The following is a 24,345-nucleotide window of genomic DNA, read 5'->3' as shown; positions in this document are numbered from 1 at the left end:
TGACATTGTGTACAGTTTAATCCAGCACAAACTGCTCCCAGGGTGTTCAGTGCTAGTGACCACCCGCCCCACTGCGTTACATTTGCTGGAAAAGGCAGAGATCAGTGTCTCAGCTGAAATCCTGGGATTTGATGGTGAGGAACGGAAGGAATATTTCACCAGGTATTTTCAAGATCAGTCAGTGGCAGCAGCTGTTTTCAAACATGTGAAGGAGAACGAGATCCTGTACACCATGAGCTACAACCCCTCCTACTGCTGGATCCTCGGCCAGACACTGGGCCCCTTCTTCACACAAACACACCGGAGCTCGCAGCGAGTTCCCAAGACCATCACACAACTATATTGCTACTTTATTTACAACATCCTGAAAAACCACGGCCGTGAGATTGAGAACCCCCGTGAGGTGTTACTGAGCCTTGGTCAGATGGCCTTCACTGGAGTGGCTGAGAAGAACATTGTGTTCACAGATGGAGATTTGATCAAATACAATCTGCAGCGTTCCCAGTTCCTGTCTGGGTTCCTGATGGAACTTTTGGAGAGAGAGGATTCAACCCGGAGCGTGGTGTACACCTTCCCGCACCTCACCATCCAAGAGTTTGTAGCCGCACTCGCACAATTCATGACTCCAAATCGTGGGAATATCAAGACACTCCTCACTGAAGCCCTTGGCATGACAGACGGGCGATTTGAAATATTTCTCCGTTTTGTCGCTGGTCTCTCCTCCCAACGGTCAGCTTGGATCCTGAAGGAGTTTCTGGGTCCATTTCCCTATGACGCAATGTTGCAGGTGATTGACTGGGTGAAGGAAGAGGTTAAACGCCAGGCTGGAAACACAGGGCGTGAAGCTGATAAACGGAGCTTCCTGAAAACGCTGCACTACCTGTTTGAGTCTCAGAATCCTGCAGTGGCTGAGCAGACACTGGGATCTGTGGAAACACTTTCATTCAGTGGGCTGGGACTGACCCCGATTGACTGTGCGGTCCTGTCTCATGTCATCAGGCACTGTGATACAATCAAATGCCTCGATCTGGAGAGCTGCCGCATTCAGTGTGAAGGTTTCCAGCGGCTGGGACCAGCTCTGCACAAGTGTCAGTGCTTGGGGTAACTGTTTGTTTGACGCTAACACTGAACTGTAAAATTGGTTCACTATTTTGTTATTCTGTCCAGCACCCAGAGATGCTGTCTGACCCACTGAGTTACTCCAACATTTTGTGTCGACTGTCTATGGGGCTGGCACTCACTGTGCACGGCACCTCTCCTATTTTACCCTCCCCCCCTCGGCTTGCCGGTGGTCGATTCTGCTGTCCTCTTGCCCTTACCCTGGGTCGCCGGTGGTCGACATCGTCCAACCCTCCCCCGGGTCACAGGTGGTCGAATCCGTCCCCTGGGTCGCCGGTGGTCAACACTGTCCCCCCCTCCCCCGGGTCACAGGTGGTCGAGTCCGTCCCCCGGTTCACCGGTGGTCGAGTCCGTCCCCCGGGTCACCGGTGGTCGCGCGTGTTGCCTGCCGCCGTTCTCTGCATGGAAACATTTCCCGGTAGTTGGGGTAAGAAAATATAGAGACTGGTAAGTCCCAGACTGAGAGAGATCGTATTTACACTCACTGGGTGTCTGACACTGAACATTTTTATGATCAGTAATTGTGTCACTGATAAACATTGGATATTTGCACCGTCTCCTGTCTCTCTGTGTCCCTCACCCTCACTCTCTCTCATCTCCAGGCTGAACAGTGTCGGTCTCACAGATTCTGGAGCCGAGGGTCTCGCCTCCGCTCTCAGTACAAACCCATCACTGACGGAGCTGAACCAGAATAATAATAAACTGGGAGATTCTGGAGTGAATGTGGTGTCTGCGGCTCTGAGGAACCCGGACTGTAAAATACAGAGGCTATGGTAAGTCCCAGACTGTGAGAGATTGTGTTTGTAGTCACTGGGTGTCTGACACTGAACATTAATATGATCAGTAATTGTGTCACTGATAAACACTGGGGATTTGCACCGTCTCCTGTCTCTCTGTGTTCCTCACCCTCACTCTCTCTCATCTCCAGGCTGTACAATGTCGGTCTCACAGATTCTGGAGCCGAGGATCTCGCCTCCGCTCTCAGTACAAACACCTCACTGACAGAGCTGATCCTGGTGGACAACTCTCTCACAGACCGATCTGTCCCCGCTCTCTGCGACCTCATACTGAACAACCTGAGTCTGGAGCGGATCTTGTGAGTGTTTGTGTTAATGTTTAATGTGATAAAATATCAGGCTTCTCCTGTGATTTTGTTCTGTAAGTGTTGTTGAAATATTAACCCCAGTCCCTGTTATTGACACTGTTGTTTCATCTGTTTATTTCCTCTTTATTCCTCAACTGTTTCAGGCTGGGAGAGAATAAGTTCAGTGCGACCAGGAGGAAGGAACTGAGGTCGCTGCAGAAATCCAGACCCAGACTGAGAGTGGTCGTGTGAACATCTCGGGATGTAAACGTCACCGCCCTGGGGACCGGAATTTTGTTGGCCGATTCCCCACCCTCCCCTTTAAATGGCCGCCCTCCCCTTTAAATGGCCGCCCTCTGCTTTAAACGGCCGCCCTCCCCTTTAAACGGCCGCCTTCCCCTTTAAACCCCAACGCTTCCCGGGCCGGCCGGGTTGTGACATCAGAGGCGGCCCTGCCTGCTGTCACGTGACCCGGGTACACGGCGCTGCTGCTGATGCTGATGCCAGATATCCGGTGCTGCCCCCCAGTGGGAGATGGGGGAATTGCAGCTGGACCTGCAGGATCCCGGATGTCACTTTATCATCAGCGGCCCCCGCACTTGCTGCGGGTTGATGGAGACAACAGTATCCATTTGGCAGAGAAGGATTCCAGACCAGGGCAGCGGAGATGTCCTCATTCTTCAGGGAATGGGGGTTCCCCTCTTTTACTATAGATGAAGCTCTCACCAGGGTCTCTTCTATCCCCCGTAACTCTGCAATCACTCCCCATTCCCCACTCATAACAAGGACAGAGTGCCCCTTGGCCTCGCATTCCACCCTACCAGCTGTCACACACAACAGATAATAGACAATAGGTGCAGGAGTAGGCCATTCGCCCCTTCGAGCCAGCACCACCATTCAATGTGATCATGGCTGATCATCCCCAATCAGTACCCCGTTCCTGCCTTCTCCCCATATCCCCTGACTCTGCTATTCTTAAGAGCCCTATCGAGCTCTCTCTTGAAAGCATCCAGAGAACCTGCCTCCACCGACCTCTGAGGCAGAGAATTCAACAGACTCACCACTCTCTGTGAGAAAAAGTGTTTCCTCGTCTCCGTTCTAAATGGCTTACTCCTTATTCTTAAACTGTGGCCCCTGGTTCTCGACTCCCCCAACATCGGGAACATGTTTACTGCCTCTAGCGTGTCCAAACCCATAACAATCTTATATGTTTCAATGAGATATCCTCTCATCCTTCTAAACTTCAGAGTGTACAAGCCCAGCTGTTCCATTCTCTCAGCATATGACAGTCCCGCCATCCCGGGAATTAACCTTGTAAACCTACGCTGCACTCCCTCAATAACAATAATGTCCTTCCTCAAATTAGGGGACCAAAACTACACACAATACTCCAGGTGTGGTCTCACTAGGGCTCTGTACAACTGCAGAAGGACCTCTTTGCTCCTATATTCGATTCCTCTTGTTATAAAGGCCATTACTATACTCCTCCGACATTTTTGCCACCTCCAACGGGATCCCACCACTGGCCACTTCTTCCCATCTCCCCCCCTGTCAGCTTTCCGCAGAGATTGCTCCCTCCGCAACACCCCGGTCAATTCGGCCTTCCCCACCCAAACCACCCCCTCCTCTGGCACTTTCCCTTGCAACCAGTGGCGGAAATCCCGGGGGGCTCTGTTTTGAGAGGTGGGGGACGATCCCCCCCCCCCCCCCCCCCCCCAATTTTATTGTAATCCGGATTTTAAAACGCGGTGAAATCTCTGCTTTCCGCGAGACTGGGGGTGGGACTGCTGATTGAGGGCGCCAATTGGACAAGAGAGACGTCGGTCAGCAGGCAATGGGGGCGTGACAGGATGATTGAGTGCGATGATTGGAGGGGGGAGGTGTCGGTCAGATGCAAAAGTATGGCTGTGGGACTGAGGATAGAGCGCGGTGATTGGAGGAGGGAGACGTGCCCAGGTCATAGGTCACAACGGCAGCCCTGGACAAAGATCATAGCTTTGGCCTCATCTGCAGCCAGGGTCGATCCCAGCTGTCTGGTGCTACAATCGCTGCCGAACCTCCACTGAACCATCCCTGTCCCCACCCGAGTGCCCCACGCACGGGGGTGGCCAGAGACGCCGGGAGTCAGACGGGCGCGGTGCCCCCAGGCCCACAGCCGGCACAGAGAAGCAGCACTAAACCCAGCTCAACTCTGCCTGTCCCGCCGGGTTAACCTACAGCCCTGCCTGGAATTAAGGGAAATATGGCCCAGGCTTACAGCCAGCGCGGAAAAGCAGCGCTGGCTCCACGGCTCTGGACTGGTATCTCATCAGTCCAGGCAGGGCTGTACGTTAACCCGGCGAGACAGGCAGAGTTAAAGTGGGTTTAGCGCTGGATTGAGCTGTAATTACCGTTCACAGGGCCCACAGAAGCCTTCGAAGCCTCGCGTGTGTGTGTGAGTGTGCGCATGCGCGCGCGGCCGCCAAGAAATTGTGTCCCCCGGTCACCTCCATATTTTGATAGCGATTTCCGTCACCCCTTACAACCACAGGAAATGCTACACTTGTCGCTTTACCTCCCCCCTCGACTCCATCCAAGGACCAAAGCAGTCTTTCCAGGTGCGGCAGAGGTTCGCCTGCACCTCCTCCAACCTCATCTATTGCATCCACTGCTCAAGGTGTCAGCTGCATACATCGGTGAGACGATGCGTAGGCTTGGCGATCGCTTCGCCCAAACCTGCGCTCGGTTCGCAACAACCAACCTGATCTCCCGGTGGCTCAGTACTTCAACTCCCCCTCGCATTCCCAATCCGACCTTTCTGTCTTGGGCCTCCTCCATGGCCAGAGTGAGTCCCTCCGCAAATTGGAGGAGCAGCACCTCATATTTCGCTTGGGCAGTTTACACCCCAGCGGTATGAACATTGACTTCTCCAATATCAGGTAGTCCCTGCTTTCTCCTCCCTTTCCCAGCTCTCCCTCAGCCCACTGTCTCCGCCTCTTCCTTTCTTCTTATCGCCGCACCCCTCCACCCTCACATCAGTCTGAAGAAGGGTTTCCGCCCGAAAGGTCACCTATTTCCTTCGCTCCATAAATGCTGCCGCGCCCGCTGAGTTTCTCCAGCATTTTTGTCTACCTGGTGGAAAGCAAGGATGTAAGACTGCAAAGAGAAGTTGATCGCTTATTAATTATGCCAAAAATGTAAAATGCACATATAACTATTGTGCCGCGAATGTTTGGAAATTTGCTTGCGATGTGAATCATTGAAACTCTTTGAGTTGTGTCAGTGTATTACACCACATCCTGAATATAATGGCGTGTTTGTGAAACTCACCACCACTGTACGAGATATTCTTTGTGACTGCGCTGTAATTATAGAGAGCAGTGTAGATTGGTTGCTTTTTAATAATTAATTTTAGTGCTTGTTAGTAGAAGCTCCGCCTACTATACGGTTTATATTATCAGAAGTTTGCTTAAGTAATTAGCAAAGATACTAGAGCGGAGCAAGATGGACCACTCCTGTAAAATCCAATGGACTGACGTGTAGTACGCAACGGAGCATAACTTCCGCCATTTCAGTAAACCTGATCCGACTTCAATTATGCCTCTCGCAGTGTAATCAGCGTTGCGGGGGAACAATCTGTGTTTACTATGTTTATAGTATGTGTATAGTATCTTTGCTTGAACACTATGTAATATTATGTTTATTGGTAATTAGTGTTACTAGTTATTGTAACACCATGCAGATGAATACTGTGAGTAAGTGGACTTTAATAAACGTGTTGTACCTTGACGTGCATACGACTCGACTCATTACAAGCAGTACAGCACAAGAATGGACCCTTCGGCCCACAATATTTGTGCATGAAAACATTTGAGTATCAGCTGAAGTTACCCACTCATCCATTCCTCTCCCTACCTTGTGCTCTTGCTCACTGAAATATCTCTCGTATGCTAGAACGAAGATGACATTCTTCACCGTCTCGTGAATCGCCTCTTCTAGCCTCTGGCGGTTATGATTTGTCAAATCCAGCAGCTGCGAATCATCCCACCTTTCCAGGAGCTCCGTCATCGAAGACATTGGAGGAGGTGTGATGAGTAAAAATAATGAAATTATCAAGGGTTGTCTGTTTTCCTCCACGGATAGCTGCACTTGGAGTGTCTCCACTCCACTCTGCAAAAATACAGACCACATGACGGAGATGAGGCGCGCCGATCAGTGGGTTGCTATCAGGCCACGTGCCGGATCTACCCGCACCCTGCACGGAGGGAGACCCGGCTGAGATCCTCGGCTTGCCCTGACAATAGTCCCCAGGCTGTTGCTGTAACTTATTCCCTGCGGCATCTAAACAATGCGCTAACTCACAACAATTGTTCCTCTCCCACTGTTCAATCCCACGTGTGCATTCTCTACTTGATTCTGGATGGACACAAAGTCAACACCTTTTGACAGAATACACCGTTGCAAAATTAAACTCGACTTATTCTCGCACTTTAGCTTTAGGTTTAGCATTCAGAGTTCAGAGGCACAGTATGCAAACAGGCCCTTCGGCCCAGCGAGTCCACGCCAATCATCAATCGATCACCCGTTCACACTAGTTTTATGTTATCTCGCGTTTTGCATATTAGGGACACATTTACAGAGGGCCAGCATGTTCATGCCAGCATGCCACAGGCATGTGGGAGGAAACACACGCAGTCATAAGAAAAACATGCAAACTCCACACAAACAGTGGCCGTGATTAGAATCAAACCAGTCTATGGCGCCGTGAGGCAGCGGTTCTACCAGCTGCTCCACTGTGCTGACATTTATTATTGTCACATGTACTGAGAAACAGTGATAATATTTTGTTTGCATGCTATCCAATCTAATCAGGTAACACTATACATAAATGCAACCAAGCCAAGCACAAGTACAGCAGGTAGAGTGAAGAGAGTGCTGAATATAGTTTTCTCACCATGTAGCGATACCGTTTCAGAGAAAACGTCCAACGTCCGCAATGAAATAGTTTGTAAAAATAAGGACTGCGTCCCCCCACAGGCCGCAACTCACCAATGGAAGGATCTTTCAGTAGTCTGATAACATCATAATAAGAATGCACAAGATTCACAGCAACGTGGTTCTATACATTCAGAACTGGTTACTGAGAAGACAGAGGGTTGTTCTTCTGGCTGGGGGTCTGTGGCTTAGGAAGTTGCAGGGAGACCTGGACAGGTTGAGTGAGTGGGCAGATGCAGTATAATATAGATATATGTGAGGTTATCCACTTTGGTGGCAAAAACAAGGGGGCAGATTATTATCTCAATGGGGTTAGGTAAGGTAAGGGGGAAGTACAGCGAGATCTGGGTGTCCTTGTACTGAAAGTTGGCTTGCAGGTACCGCAGGCAGTGAAGAAAGCTAATGGAATGTTGGCCTTCATAACAAGAGTATTTCAGTATAGGAGTAGAGAGGTTCTTCTGCAGTTGTGTAGGGCTCTGGTTAGACCACATGTGGAGTATTGCGTACAGTTTTGGTCTCCTAATTTGAGGAAGGACATCCTTGTGATTGAGGCAGTGCAGCGTAGGTTCACAAGATTGACCCCTGGGATGGTGGGACTGTCATATGAGGAAAGATTGAAAAGACTAGGCTTGTATTCACTGGAGTGTAGAAGGATGAGGGGGATCTTATAGAAACATATAAAATTATAAAAGGACTGGACATGCTAGATGCAGGAAAAATGTTCCCAATGTTGGGCGAGTCCAGAACCAGGGGCCACACTTAGAATAAAGGGGAGGCCATTTAATACTGAGGTGAGAAAAAAACGTTTTCACCCAGAGAGTCGTGAATTTGTGGAATTCCCTGCCACAGGCCAAATCAGAGAGAGTAAGATAGAGCTCTAGGGGCTAGTGGGATCCAGGGATATGGGGAGAAGGCAGGCACGGGTTATTGATTGGGGATGATCAGCCATGATCACAATGAATGACGTTGCTGGCTCGAAGGGACGAATGTTTCTATGTAACACTGGGGTGCACAGCTTTAAGCTGAAAGGGGTGGAATTCAAAGGAGATGTGCAGGTGAAGTTATTTTATACGCAGAAGACGGTGGGTGCCTGGAACACGCTGCCAGGTGTGGCGGTTGGGGCATATACCATAGTGGCATTTAAGAAGCTTTTTGAGATGCAGATGGATATGCAGGGAATGGAGAAATGTGGATTGTGTGGAGGAAGCGGAGATGAGTTTCATTTGGTATTGGTCCACATGGCACATTGTGGACTGCAAATAATTTCAAATATGTCTCTTGCATCCCGTAATCCTTATGATAAAATGAAATTTTATTTAATTGGCTTGTTTTCATCTTTTTCATCAGCAACGTCATTCATGGCAGACAAAACCAGGGCAAAAATCAAAAAGGGCCACTTTTCAACATAATTGTATAAGGGGTCAGAGCGTTGTAAAAACAAGCCTGAAGGCTTTGTGTCTCAATGCAAGGAGTATTCGTAATAAGGTGGATGAGTTGAACGTGCAGATAGCCATTAATGATTATGATATAGTTGGGATCACGGAGACATGGCTCCAGGGTGACCAAGGCTGGGAGCTGAACATCCAGGGATATTCAATATTCAGGAGGGATAGAGAGAATGGAAAAGGAGGTGGGGTAGCGTTGCTGGTTAGAGAGGAGATTAACGCAATGGAAAGGAAGGACATTAGTTTGGAGGATGTGGAATCGGTATGGGTAGAGCTGCGAAACACAAAGGGGCAGAAAACGCTGGTGGGTGTTGTGTACAGGCCACCTAACAGTAGTAGTGACGTTGGTATCAAACAGGAAATTAGAAATGCGCGCGACAAAGGCAAAACAGTTATAATGGGTGACTTCAATCTACATATAGATTGGGTGAATCAAATTGGCAGGGGTGCTGAGGAAGAGGATTTCTTGGAATGTATGCGGGATAGTTATCTAAATCAACATATAACCATATAACCATACAACAATTACAGCATGGAAACAGGCCATCTCGGCCCTACAAGTCCGTGCCGACAACTTATTTCCCTTAGTCCCACCTGCCTGCACTCATACCATAACCCTCCATTCCGCTCTCATCCATATGCCTATCCAATTTATTTTTAAATGATACCAACGAACCTGCCTCCACCACTTCCACTGGAAGCTCATTCCACACCGCTATCACTCTATGAGTAAAGAAGTAGAGGAACCAACGACAGAGCAGGCTATTTTAGGCTGGGTATTGAGTAATGAGGAAGGGTTAGTTAGCAGTCTTGTTGTACGTGCCCCCCTGGGCAAGAGTGACCTTAATATGGTTGAGTTCTTCATTAGGATGGAGAGTGACATTGTTAATTCAGAAACAATGGTTCTGAACTTAAAGAAACGTAACTTTGAGGGTATGAGACGTGAATTGGCCAAGTATTGATTGGCAATTAATTCTCAAAGGGTTAACGGTGGATATGCAATGGAAGACATTTAAAGACTGCATGGATGAACTACAAAAAATGTTCATCCCAGTTTGGCAAAAGAATAAATCAGGGAAGGTAGTGCATCCGTGGATAATAAGGGAAATCAGGGATAGTATCAAAGCGAAGGATGATGCGTACAAATTAGCCAGAAAAAGCAGCATACCAGAGGACTGGGAGAAATTCAGAGACCAGCAGAGGAGGACAAAGGGCTTAATTAGGAAAGGAAAAATAGATTATGAAAGAAAACTGGCAGGGAACATAAAAACTGACTGCAAAAGTTTTTATAGATATGTGAAAAGAAAGAGATTAGTTAAAACAAATGTAGGTCCCTTGCAGTCAGAAACAGTTGAGTTGATCATGGGGAACAAGGATATGGCGGACCAATTGAATAACTACTTTGGTTCCGTCTTCACTAAGGAAGACATAAATAATCTGCCGGAAATAGCAGGGGACCGCGGGTCAAAGGAGTTGGAGGAATTGAGTGAAATCCAGGTTAGTCGGGAAGTTGTGTTGGGTAAATTGAATGGGTTAAAGGCCGATAAATCCCCTGGGCCAGATAGGCTGCATCCCAGAGTACTTAAGGAAGTAGCTCCAGAAATAGTGGATGCATTAGTAATAATCATTCAAAACTCTTTAGATTCTGGAGTAGTTCCTGATGATTGGCGGGTAGCAAACGTAACCCCACTTTTTAAGAAGGGAGGGAGAGAGAAAACGGGGAATTACAGACCAGTTAGTCTAACATCGGTAGTGGGGAAACTGCTAGAGTCAGTTATTAAAGGTGGGATAGCAGCACATTTGGAAAGTGGTGAAATCATTGGACAAAGTCAGCATGGATTTACGAAAGGTAAATCATGTCTGACGAATCTCATAGAATTTTTCGAGGATGTAACTAGTAGCGTGGATAGGGGAGAACCAGTGGATGTGGTGTATCTGAACTTCCAGAAGGCTTTCGACAAGGTCCCACATAATAGATTAGTATACAAACTTAAAGCACACGGCATTGGGGGTTCAGTATTGATGTGGATAGAGAACTGGCTGGCAAACGGGAAGCAAAGAGCAGGAGTAAACGGGTCCTTTTCACAATGGCGGGCAGTGACTAGTGGGGTACAGCAAGGCTCAGTGCTGGGACCCCAGCCATTTACAATATATATTAATGATCTGGATGAGGGAATTGAAGGCAATATCTCCAAATTTGCGGATGACACTAAGCTGGGGGGCAGTGTTAGCTGTGAGGAGGATGCTAGGAGACTGCAAGGTGACTTGGATAGGCTGGGTGAGTGGGCAAATGTCTGGCAGATGCAGTATAATGTGGATAAATGTGAGGTTGTCCATTTTGGTGGCAAAAACAGGAAAGCAGAATATTATCTAAATGGTGGCCGATTAGGAAAATGGGAGATGCAGCGAGACCTGGGTGTCATGGTACACCAGTCATTGAAAGTAGGTATGCAGGTGCAGCAGGCAGTGAAGAAAGCGAATGGTATGTTAGCTTTCATAGCAAAAGGATTTGAGTATAGGAACAGGGAGGTTCTACTGCAGTTGTACAAGGTCTTGGTGAGACCACACCTGGAGTATTGCGTACAGTTTTGATCTCCAAATCTGAGGAAGGACATTATTGCCATAGATGGAGTGCAGAGAAGGTTCACCAGACTGATTCCTGGGATGTCAGGACTGTCTTATGAAGAAAAACTGGATAGACTTGGTTTATACTCTCTATAATTTAGGAGATTGAGAGGGGATCTTATAGAAACTTGCAAAATTCTTAAGGGGTTGGACAGGCTAGATGCAGGAAGATTGTTCCCGATGTTGGGGAAGTCCAGGACAAGGGGTCACAGCTTAAGGATAAGGGGGAAATCCTTTAAAACCGAGATGAGAAAAACTTTTTTCACACAGAGAGTGGTGAATCTCTGGAACTCTCTGCCACAGAGGGTAGTTGAGGCCAGTTCATTGGCTATATTTAAGAGGGAGTTAGATGTGGCCCTTGTGGCTAAGAGGATCAGAGGGTATGGAGAGATGGCAGTTACGGGATACTGAGTTGGATGATCAGCCATGATCATATTGAATGGCGGTGCAGGTTCGAAGGGCCGAAGGGCCTACTCCTGCACCTAATTTCTATGTTTAATATAATAAAAGGACATCAGCGCCTCTACTTCCTGAGAAGATTACAGAGAGTCAATATGTCAAAGACTCTTGAACTTCTACAGGTGCATAGTAGAGAGCATGCTGACCGGTTGCATCGTGGCTTGGTTCGGCAACTTGCGCGTCCAGGTGCGGAAAATACTGCAAAAATCGTGGCCACTGCCCAGTCGATCATCGGCTCTGACCTCCCTACCATCGAGGGGGTCTATCGCAGTCGCTGCCTCAAAAAGGCTGGCAGCATCATCAAGGACCCACACCATCCTGGCCACACACTCATCTCTCCGCTGCCATCAGGTAGAAGGTACGGGAGCCTGAAATCTGTTAATCCAGGTTCAGGAACAGCTACTTCCCCACAGCCATCATGCTATTAAACTCGCCAACAAACTCTGAACTGTAACAGCCTATTGCACTTTATTTGCTTATTTATGTGTATATTGAACTGAACTGTTCTATATTTTTGCTTACAATATTCTGTTGTGCTGCAGCAAGCAAGAATTTCATTGTCCTAACTGGGTCACATGACAATAAACTCTCTTGACTTGTCTTGACTTCACAGTATTTCTCTCTCGCTACTTGACAGGATCACAAAGTCACACCGCCCAGACAGAGGTGCTTCTGCCAGACGCAGACGTGTCGACCAACCTGCCCTATCTGAGCAAGCCCTATTTGTCCATGTTTGCCATTATCACTCCAAACATTTCTTGCCCATGTACCTGCCCAAATGTCACTAAAATCATGTTATTGTACACACCTCAACTGGCAACTCATTCCATATTTCCACCTCCCTCTGTGCCCAAAGTATTTTTTAAAGGGGAATGGAACCAAGAACTAGACGGCAGATTTAAGATGAGAGCGGAAGAACTTTGCAGAATCCGAATGGCATCTCCCCGTCATGGCTGGTGGTGGATGCTGGAATGGCATTGTAGAGCTTTAAGATAGGGCCGTGGATGTACAGGGAATCGGGGAATATTGATTTGAAAGATACACAATAGAAACAGGGTATTCAATCGTCAATAGACAATAGGTGCAGGAGTAGGCCATTTGGCCCTTCGAGCCAGCACCGCCATTCAATGTGATCATGGCTGATCATCCCCAATCAGTACCCCGTTCCTGCCTTCTCCCCATATAGAGTGTTCCAGAGTGTACAAGCCCAGTTGCTCCATTCTCTCAGCATCCCCTGACTCCGCTATTTTAAGAGCCCTATCTAGCTCCCTCTTGAAAGCATCCAGAGAACCTGCCTCCACCGCCCACTGAGGCAAATAATTCCACACCCACCACTCTCTGTGAGAACAAATGTTTCCTCGTCTCCGTTCTAAATGGCTTCCTCCTTATTCTTAAACTGTGGCCCCTGGTTCTGGACTCCCCCAACATCGGGAACATGTTTCCTGCCTCTAGCGTGTCCAAGCCCGTAACAATCTTATATGTTTCAAAGAGATATCCTCTCATCCTTCTAAATTCCAGAGTGTACAAGCCCAGTTGCTCCATTCTCTCAGCATATGACAGTCCCGTCATGCCGGGAATTAACCTTGTAACCCTACGCTGCACCCCCTCAATAGCAAGAACAATAGCAAGGTCCTTCCTCATATTAGGGGCCCAAAACTGTACACAATATTGCAGGTGTGGTCTCACTAGGGCTCTGTACAACTGCAGAAGGACCTCTTTGCTCCTATATTCGATTCTTCTTGGTGTAAAGGCCAACATGCCATTTGCTTTCTTCACTGTCTGCTGTACCTGCATGCTTACTTTCATAGACTGATGTACAAGGACCCCCAGATCCCGTTATTCTTCCCCTTTTCCCAATTTGACGCCATTTAGATAGTAATCTTCCTTCTTGTTTTTGCTACCAAAGTGGATAACCTCACATTTATCCGCATTAAACTTCATCTGCCATGCATCTGCCCACTCCCCCAACCTGTCCAAGTCACCCTGCATTCTCATAGCATCCTCCTCTCAGTTCACACTGCCACCCAGCTTTGTGTCATCTGCAAATTTGCTAATGTTACTTTGAATCCCTTCATCCAAATCATTGATGTATATTGTAAATAGCTGCGGTCCCAGCACCGAGCCGTGCGGTACTCCACTAGTCACTGCCTGCCATTCTGAAAGGAACCCATTAATCCCTACTCTTTGTTTCCTGTCTACCAACAACTTCTCTATCCATGTCAGCACTCTAGCCCCAACACCATTTCCTGCCTTATGTGGATTTCCTTCTGTTCCTCTGTCACCCAGGGCGGGATTTACGTATAAGCTGGACAAGCTTCAGCTAAGGGCCTCGATTTACCGGCGAAGATGGCGGCGCGTTCAGACGCAGTGGCTTTGCGCTCCCAAGTCCGAGTCAATTCGGAGCAGACGGTACCAAACGCGGCTGTGAAAATATGGTATTTAACAAACCTCTGAACCCCGAAAACCCCTAGAAACCCCAGAAATCATAGAAAGAAACTCACCTCCAGGATGCGGAAATCCAGGACCCGCATCACAATCCCGACGGGTCGCACATGGAGCCGCACGGAACTGCTCAATATCGGACGTGGCTGCGAGAAACTGGCTTGTGAGTACTACAGTACCCTTACCAAAATCCCGATGGAGCTGGGCAGAACAGCCCCCTGGATCACCACTCCGGAGGGTAGGAGACGGAGCAAGCGCCGGGAGCGAAAGCAGAAGCGTGGAAAGCGAGCGGGGGTGCAGGACAGGTTACGGAGGTCTCCACAAAGACCATCGCTCCCAAGCGTCTTTCTCGCGAATATCCGGTCACTCACCAACAAGCTGGATGAAGTAAGGCTCTGGATCAACACCCAGCGACGAAAGACTGCTGCGTGCTGATCTTCACAGAGACCTGGCTCAGCGCGCTGGTTCCCGATGGGGCTGTGGACCTAACCAACCGGTCACTGCATGGTGCTGATAGAACAAAGGACTCCGGTAAGAGCAAGGGTGGCGGGCTCTGCATCTACATCAACAATGACTGGTGCACCAAGCACACTGCAGTAGAGAGCTACTGTTCCCCAGACCTGGAATACCTAGTGATTAAATGTAGGCCATTTTACCTGACTCGGGAATTTACTGTGGTTATCATCATGGACATATACATCCCACCACAGGCTAATGCTAACCTAGCGTTAACACGGCTGCACTCGGCCATCAGTAAGCAGCAGGATGCTCACCCCGACAGTGCCTTCATTGTTGCAGGGGACTTTAATCAGTTCGATCTAAGAGCTGGACTGCGCAAATTCCACCAGCATGTGCAGTGCCCTACCAGGGGCTCAAACACGCTGGATAAAGTGTACACCAACATCAAGGACGCTTACAGAGCTCTCATCTGCCCATCCCTGGGACAATCCGATCACCTCTCACTGTTTCTACTGCCTGCAAACCCCTCATCCGCAAGACCAAACCTGCAATAAGGACAGTCAAAATATGGCACGAGGACACCACCCTACAACTCCAGGGCTGCTTTGATAGCACCGACTGGGACCTGTTTGCACGACAGGCAATCAGTGGTACAGAGGTAGACTTGAAGGAGTACACATCCACTGTGCTCTCCTACATCAACTGCTGTGTGGAGACTGTCACAGTGGACAAGCAAATAAAGATGTTCCCAAACCGGAAACCCTGGATGAACAAGGAGGTTCAGGATCTGCTAAGGGCACGCAACAACGCCTTTAAATCCAGGGACACTTCTGCCTACAGTGCGGCCAGGTCGAACCTGAACAAAGGCATAAAAAGGGCCAAGGACATCCACAGGCAAAGGGTGGAAGACCACTTCAATACCGCGGACACCAGAAGCATGTGGCAGGGTGTCAGGGACATCACTGACTACAAGAGCAGCCCCGCCTGCCCCCACGGTGATATCACACTGGTCAACGAACTAAACACCTTCTCTGCCCGCTTCGAAACTGGCAACACCACCAGGAGTGGAATAACCACGGCCATGGCGGAGGGACAGGCCTTATCACTGAGCACTCAGGAGGTACAGTGCGCTCTGCGTAGGATCAATCCACGCAAGGCTGCAGGCCCGGATGAAGTCCAGGGAAGGGTACTAAAGGACTGTGCTGTACAGCTTGCGGAGGTATTCACGAGAATCTTTAATCTGTCTCTATCTCTGGCAACAGTCCCCAAGTGCCTGAAAACAGCCACCATAGTGCCGGTGCCGTAAAAGTCTAAAGGCACCAACCTGAACGACTACCGCCCAGATGCCCCAACTCCAATCCCAATGAAGTGTTTCGAAAGGCTGGTCCTCTCCCACATCAAATCCAGCATCCCTGCCTCACTGGACTCTCATCAATTTGCATACAGGGAAAATAGATCAACAGAGGATGTCATCTCTCTGGCTCTTCACACTGTCCTGACTCACCTGGACAGACAGGGCACGTACGTGAGGATGCTCTTCGTTGATTATAGCTCTGCATTCAATACGGTCATCCCCACCAAGCTCACCACCAAACTCCACCAGCTAGGCCTCAGCTCGCCGATATGCGATTGGATCCTGAATTTTCAGACGGAGCGACCGCAGGCAGTGAGACTGGGCCCGCACCTGTCCTCAACTATCACCTTGAGCACCGGCACACCACTGGGCAATGTACTAAGCCCCATGCTCTACTCCCTCTTCATACACGAATGTGTTCCTGCATTCGACACCAACACCATCGTGAAGTTTGCAGACGACACAACAGTGATTGGGCTGATCACCAACGATGATGAAACAAAATACAGAGCGGAGGTGCAGAACCTGGCGGACTGGTGCGCACGTAACAACTTGTCACTAAACACCTCCAAGACCAGGGACTGATTATTGACTTCAGGAGGTCACATAATGGAGAATACGCCCCAATCTCCAACTACGGGGACAGTGTGGAGAGAGTGTCCAGCTTTAAATTTCTGGGCACTCACATTTCAGAGGACCTCACATGGTCCACCAACACCGCTGCGTTGGTCAAGAAGGCACAGCAATGACTGTTCTTCCTGAGAACATTAAAAAAGACTGGTCTGCCCCAACAACTGCTGACAACTTTCTACCGCTGCACCACAGAGAGCATATTAACGTATGGCATATCTGTGTGGTATCTCAGCTGCACGGAGGCGGAGAGGGGAGCTCTTCAGCGCGTCGTCCACAGAGCGCAGAAGTTATTGGGCCACCGCTACCAGCCTTGGAGGGCATCTACCTCACACGGTGCCTCAGGAAGGCTGTCAGCATCCATAAAGTCTCCTCACACCCTTGTAACGGACTGTTCGAACTATTTCCCTCCGGCAGACGTTACAAGGCCTTCTACGCCCGAACGTCCAGACACAGGAACAGCTTCATTCCCAGAGCTATAGCGGCTCTGAACCGGCCCTGCTGAGTGTCCCCCACCCCCACGGACTGTCTCCCTCGGATGGTCACGTCGCACAGACACATTTGCACTTTATTCTGTTTGAACTGTTTTGACTATTTTACTGTTGTAATGTTCTTTTTACAAACCTTATTCTCGGGGTATCTAAATCTAAATTGTATTGGTTATTTAAGTTATGACAACGGATGGAAGCTGCATACCAAATCTCGTTGCGCTTATGTGCAATGACAATAAAATATATTATTAATATTATTATGATAATGCCTATATTGATAGTTTACAAAGTTCATCAGATTAATATAGCCAGAAGGGTTAGTATAGGAGCAAAGAGGTCCTTCTGCAGTCATACAGGACCCTAGTGAGACCACACCTGGACTATTGTGTGCAGTTTTCGTCTCCTAATTTGAGGAAAAACATTCTTGCTATTGAGGGAGTGCAGCGTAGGGTTTACTTCCAGGGTGACGGGACTGTCATATGCTGAGAGAATGGATTGGCTGGGCTTGTATACTCTGGAGTTTAGAAGGATGAGAGGGTATTCTATTGAAACATATAAGATGATTATGGGATTGAACATGCTAGAGACAGGAAACATGTTCCCAATGTTGGGGGAGTCCAGAACCTGGGGCCACAGTTTAAGAATAAGGGATAGGCCATTTAGAACAGAGATGAGGAAACACATTTTCACCCAAAGAGTTGTGTGTCTGTGGAATTCTCTGCCTCAAAGGGCGGTGGAGGCCGGTTCTCTGGATACTTTCAAGATAGAGCAAGAGAGGGCTCTTAAAGATAGCCACGTCAGGGGACACGGGAAGAAGGCAGGAACGGGGTACTGTTTGGGGATGATAAGCCGTGATCATATTGAATGGTGGTGCTGGCTCGAATGGCCGAATGGCCTACTCCTGCACCTATTGTCTATTGGCTCTGGCAGAGCCAGAATCTCCACATGCTGGCATTGAAACTCTCAACTCCAGTACCAAGTCTGTTGCACTTCACCTGTGGAATTCTCTGCCTCAGAGGGCGGTGGAGGCCGGTTCTCTGGATACCCCCATACCCCCTGATCCCTTGAGCCACAAGGGCCACATATAACTCCCTCTTAAATATAGCCAATTAACTGGCCTTAACTACCTTCTGTGGCAGAGAGTTCCAGAGATTCACCACTCTCTGTGTGAAAAATGTTTTTATCATCTCGGTCCTAAAGGATTTCCCCTTTATCCTTCAACCGTGACCCCTTGTCCTGGACTTCCCCAACATCGGGAACAATCTTCCTGCATCCCCTTAAGAATTTTGTAAGTTTCTATAAGATCCCCCCTCAATCTCCTAAATTCTAACGAGTACAAGCCGAGTCTATCCAATCTTTCTTCATATGAAAGTCCTGACATCCCAGGAATCAGTCTGGTGAACCTTCTCTGTACACCCCCTATGGCAAGAATGCATTTCCTCAGATTTGGAGACCAAAACTGTACGCAATACTCCAGGTGTGGTCTCACCAAGACCCTGTACAACTGCAGTAGAACCTACCTGCTCCTATACTCAAATCCTTTTGCTATGAATGCTAACATACCATTCGCTTTCTTCACTGCCTGCTGCACCTGCATGCCTACTTTCAATGACTGGTGTACCATGACACCCAGGTCTCGTTGCATCTCCCCTTTTCCTAATCGGCCACCATTCAGATAATAGTCTACTTTCCTGTTTTTGCCACCAAAGTGGAACTCACATTTATCCACATTATACTGCATCTGCCATGCATTTGCCCACTCACCCAACCTATCCAAGTCACCTTGCAGCCTCCTAGCATCCTCCTCACAGCTAACACTGCCCCCCAGCTTCGTGTCATCCGCAAACTTGGAGATGTTGCATTCAATTCCCTCGTCCAAATCATTAATAACTGGTGAAGTGGAGAACTGGTTTTATCTGGTGAAGAGATGTAGCTGTGTAATGGAGATGAGGTTTACCTTCCACTCCTGTGACAACTATCCAGTGTGCTTTTGTCTCAGTTGGCTGGATGGAGGCTAGGAGTTGTTTTCCATGTGGAGCAAAGGGGTGACGGGAGAGAGCGGGGGGGGGGGGGGGGGGGGGGGAGAGACAGAGAGAGAGGGGGGGGAGAGATTGGGGGAGAGAGAGCGTGGGGGTGAGATGGGGAGAGAGAGAAGAAAAAGGAAATCTAGAGGGGGAGAGAGAGAGGGGTGAGAGAGAATGGGGGAGAGAGAGGGGGGGAGAGAAATATGGTGAATGAGAGGGGGTGAGAGAGAGAGATAGGGGTGGAGAGAGAGAGTGGGGAGAGAGTGAGGGAGAGGAGAGAATGAGGTGGGAGACGGGCGGAGGGGGGGTCTCTGCCCTGTGCTGATAGCCTGATGGGGGGAGTGATCAGACAGCCCTCAGAGCCTATAATACAGTCTTGTGGCCCAGAATTTAGGCCAAAGCCCAGAATTTAGGCCCGGAGCCTACACCACAGGCCCAGAGCTTACAACACAGGCCCGGAGCCTATGCCACAGGCCTGGAGCCTATGACACAGGCCTGGGGCCTATGACACAGGCCTGGAGCATATGACATATTTGATACCGTCGACCACATCATCTGGTACGGGGTTGGTATTGATGGCACTGCCCTAAGCTGGTTCATCTCCTACCTCAAAGGTAGGAGTTTCTCTACTAACATAGGCAACTCTTTCTCCTCCCCAGCTAGCCTCTGCTGTGGGGTTCCACAAGGTTCCATCCTTGGCCCCATTCTCTTCTCCCTGTATATGCTCCCCTTAGGCCAAGTCATTCAAAGGCACGGCATTTCCTTCCATTGCTACGCAGACGATACATTACTCTATCTCCCCCTGAAGCCCAAAAACCAATCAAATCTGCTTAACCTTACCCGCTGTCTCGAGGATATAAAGTGCTGGATGGCCCAGAACTTCCTCCAACTAAACGAGAGTGAGTCTGAGGTCATCCTTCTCGGTCCCTCGGGCTCAATCAAAATGATAGCAGGCAGCTTTGGAAGCCTTACCCCATTACTCAAACCTCACGTCAAAAACCTTGGTGTAATATTTGACTCCGCATTGAAATTTGACAAACAAGTCAATGCCGTGGTAAAAGCTAGATTCTTTCAGCTTTGGACGATAGCTAAAATAAAACAATTCCTCCAGTTTGATGACCTCGAAAAGATCATCCACACATTTACCTCCTCCCGCCTAGATTAGTGCAACTCCCTCTACAGTGGCATCAGCCAATCTTCCCTGTCCCGCCTGCAACTGGTCCAAACAACCGCAGCGAGACTCCTTGACGGGCACCCGAAAAAGGGACCACATCACCCCGATCCTGACCTATCTCCACTGGCTCCCTTTGCGGTTCTGAATAAATTTCAAGATCCTTCTTTATGTCTACAAAGCCGTTAATGGGTTTTTCCCCACCTACATCAAACGTCTGCTTACCCACCACACCACCTCCAGGTCCCTCAGATCGGCCGACATGGGGTTACTGAACATCCCGCGGTCCAGGCATAAGCTCAGGGGCAACCGCGCCTTTGAGGTTGCAGCTCCTAGACTGTGGAACAGCATCCCTCTTCCCATCAGAACTGCCCCCTCCATCGACTCTTTTAAGTCGAGACTTAAAATTCATCTTTACTCTCAAGCCTTTCTTGATGTCCTCTGAGGGAGGGCTATATTAGGATCAAGTTAGGGCTTTATTCTTTGGAGCGCAGAAGGTTAAGGGGGGACTTGATAGAGGTTTTTAAAATGATGAGAGGGATAGACAGAGTTGACGTGGAAAAGCTTTTCCCACTGAGAGTAGGGAAGTTTCAAACAAGGGGACATGACTTGAGAATTAAGGGACTGAAGTTTAGGGGTAACATGAGGGGGAACTTCTTTACTCAGAGAGTGGTAGCTGTGTGGAATGAGCTTCCAGTGAAGGTGGTGGAGGCAGGTTCGTTTTTATCATTTAAAAATAAATTGGATAGTTATATGGATGGGAAAGGAATGGAGGGTTATGGTCTGAGCGCAGGTATATGGGACTAGGGGAGATTATGTGTTCGGCACGGACTAGAAGGGTCGAGATGGCCTGTTTCCGTGCTGTAATTGTTATATGGTTATATGGTTATATGGTTATATGTATGTGTTTATGTATGTACTTAATCTACGAACCAATGTTGTATAACGTCAGTACCTCCACCAATGTAAAGCATTTTGGTCAACGAGAGTTGTTTTTAAAATGTGCTATAGAAATAAAAGTGACGACTTGACTTCTTAAAGGGGACAGGTCTTCACAGAGGTCACCACATTTCTTAAAGAGTGCAGTCCTTTGGGGTACAATCCTTAAACATGACTTCTTAAAGGGACCGTCCTTTTTAAAGGGGCAGTCCTTAAAGATGCAGTCCTCACCTCTGCTGACACTGGTTCCCTCAACATCCTCATCCTCCTCGACCTGAGTGCAGCCTTCGATACAGTGAACCATAACATCCTGCTTACCAGACTTGGGGACCTTGGCATTGCAGGTTCTGCACTCAGCTGGCTCTGTTCCTACCTTTCCAACAGATCCCACTTCATCTCTCTCCATAACCACACCTGTGCTACAGCCACAGTCACTCAAGGCATTCCCCAAGGCTCCGTACTCGGCCCCCTCCTCTTCATCATCTACATCAACCCCCTTGGTCAGATACTCCGCCACTTCAACCTGGACTTCCACTGTTACGCCGATGACACCCCTCTCCCATATCAACTCCTGTTTGTCAGCTATAAAAACCTGAAAGCAACATAACTTCCTCAAACTCAACAGCGATAAAACAGAATTCCTCCTCATAGGCTCCAAATCCACACTCAGCAAAATCAATAACCCCACTCTCACCATCGACGGCACCACTGTCTCCCCATCTCCCCATCTCCCCAGGCCCGCAACCTTGGCGTGATCTTTGATTCCACCCTCTCCCTTGAGCCTCACATCCACAATGTCATTAAAACCTCCTTCTTTCACCTCCGCAACGTCGCCAAAATCAGACCCTCTCTCACACCTCCCGTTGCTGAAAGACTCATCCATGCCTTCATCTCCTCCCGACTGGACTACTGCAACTCACTTCTCCTTGGCATCAGCTCCACCTACATCAACCGACTCCAACTGGTCCAGAACGCAGCCGCCCGACTCATCACCCGGCATCACATCACTCCAGTCCTCAAACAACTTCACTGGCTTCCCATCTCCCACCGGATCACCTACAAAATCCTGGTCCTCACCTACAAAGCCCTCCACCATCTGGCCCCCCAATATCTCACTGACCTTCTCTCCCCCTACCAACCCTCGCGGTCCCTCAGATCCACATCAGCCGGTCTCCTCTCCATCCACAAGTCCAACCTCCGCTGTTTTGGGGACAGAGCCTTCTCCAGGGCAGCTCCCATGCTCTGGAACTCCCTCCCCCAACTGATTAACAATTCCATGTCCCTCACCATCTTCCAGTCCCGCCTCAAGACCCATCTCTTCACCTCTGCCTATCCTTAGCCCCACGTCCTCCTCCCTTTTCATCTGTGCTTGAATTGCCTCATATTGTGTTTTGAATTGAATTCTGTCTTTAATTTGTGTACTAGTCATGTCTCTACTATTTATTTCATTCCACTTACATGTTTTTCCTCCACTTGCTAAATTTTTGTAAGGTGTCCTTGAGACTCTTGAAAGGCGCCCATAAATAAAATGTATTATTATTATTACTATTTTTAAAGGATAGTCCTTGAGTGTAACCTTTTTCTTAAAACGACAGTGTATTTTAAAGATGCAGTCCTTAAAGGTACATACCTTAAAGGTATATTCCTTTTTAAAGGGACTGCATCTTGAAGGTGTTTTCCCCCTTAAAGTGATAGTCTTTCATAAACGGACAGCCCTTTCTGAAAAGGACAGTCCTTCGTAATGGGACAGCACTCTCTTACAGGTAAAGTCGGTATAAAAGGGACAGTTCTGAAGCTTCAGATTCAGATTCAACTTTAATTGTCATTGTGCAGTGTACAGTACAGAGACAACGAAATGCATTTAGCATCTCCCTGGAAGAGCGACATAGAATATGAGCAATAAATAGATCTATTTACATGCATACAGTCATAGTGTTTTTCCTGGTGGGAGGAGTGTCCGCGGGGGAGGGGGGGGGGGGCGTGATTGGCAGTCATCGAGGTACAGTGTTGAGTAGTGTAACAGCCGCAGGGAAGAAGCTGTTCCTGGACCTGCTGGTCCAGCAACAGATAGAGATCTGTATCGCCTCCTGGATGGTAGGAGGGTAAACAGTCCATGGTTGGGGTGAGAGCAGTCCTTGGTGATGCTGAGCGCCCTTCGCAGACAACGCTTGCTTTGGACATACTCAATGGAGGGGAGCGAGGAACCGGTGATGCGTTGGGCAATTTTCACCACCCTCTGCAGTGCTTTCCAGTCGGATGCAGAGCAGTTGCCATACCATACTGTGATGCAGTTGGTAAGGATGCTCTCGATGGTGCAGCGGTAGAAGTTCACCAGAATCTGAGGAGACAGATGGACCTTCTTCAGTCTCCTCAGGAAGTAGAGACGCGGGTGAGCCTTCTTGATCAGAGTTGATGTATCGTGGGTCCAAGAGAGGTCATCGGAGATGTTGAGCCCCAGGAACCTGAAGCTGGAAACACATTCCACCTCCGTCCCGTTGATGTGGATGGGGGTGTGCGTGCCGCCCCTAGACTTCCTGAAGTCTACAATGAGCTCCTTCGTCTTCTTGGAGTTAAGGGCCAGGTTGTTGTCAGCTCACCATGCTGCTAGGAGCTGGACCTCCTCCCTATAGGCCGACTCATCGTTGTTGCTGATGAGGCCAATCACCGTTGTATCATCTGCATACTTGATGATGGTGTTAGTACCATGTACAGGTGTGCAGTCATAGGTGAAGAGGGAGTAGAGGAGGGGGCTCAGCACACAGCCTTGTGGAACGCCGGTGTTCAGGGTGAGGGTTGAAGAGATGTGCTTGTCTAACCTAACAGACTGGGGTATGTTGGTTAGAAAGTCCAATATCCAGTTGCAGAGGGAGGGGTCGATGCCCAGATCACCGTGTTTGGTGATCGGTTTAGAGGGTATAATGGTACAGTCCTCAAGAGGGTATAAAGGTACAGTCCTCAAGAGTATTTTCCTACTGAAAGGGACATTCTCTCTTAAAGGCACCGTCTTTCTTTGGACAGCCCTTCTCGACAGAACATCTTCCTTAAGGGACAGTCTCGGGAGACGGGGTGGAACGAGGAAAGGGAGGGGGAAGGGGAGGGGAGAGGGGAGGGCGGTAGAGGAATACTGTG

At 48.8% G+C, this 24,345-nt stretch overlaps 1 protein-coding gene across 1 annotated transcript in view; it reads left to right on the top strand.

The window, feature by feature from the left end:
* The window catches only part of LOC116969185 (NACHT, LRR and PYD domains-containing protein 3-like), a 29,893-nt gene extending 28,885 nt beyond the window's left edge, over positions 1-1,008 (top strand). The window contains exons 4-5 of the mRNA XM_033016101.1: positions 788-904; positions 1,000-1,008. Coding sequence (XP_032871992.1) covers positions 788-904; positions 1,000-1,008 — 126 coding nt within the window. The remainder of the gene's footprint in view (positions 1-787; positions 905-999) is intronic.
* Positions 1,009-24,345: the final 23,337 nt, after the last annotated feature.

The sequence above is a fragment of the Amblyraja radiata genome, unplaced genomic scaffold, assembly GCF_010909765.2.
Source record: "Amblyraja radiata isolate CabotCenter1 unplaced genomic scaffold, sAmbRad1.1.pri S118, whole genome shotgun sequence".
NCBI classification, from domain to species: domain Eukaryota; kingdom Metazoa; phylum Chordata; class Chondrichthyes; order Rajiformes; family Rajidae; genus Amblyraja; species Amblyraja radiata.
The sequence above is the reverse complement of the archived record's forward strand: the minus strand, read 5'-3'. Positions and strand labels throughout refer to the sequence as shown.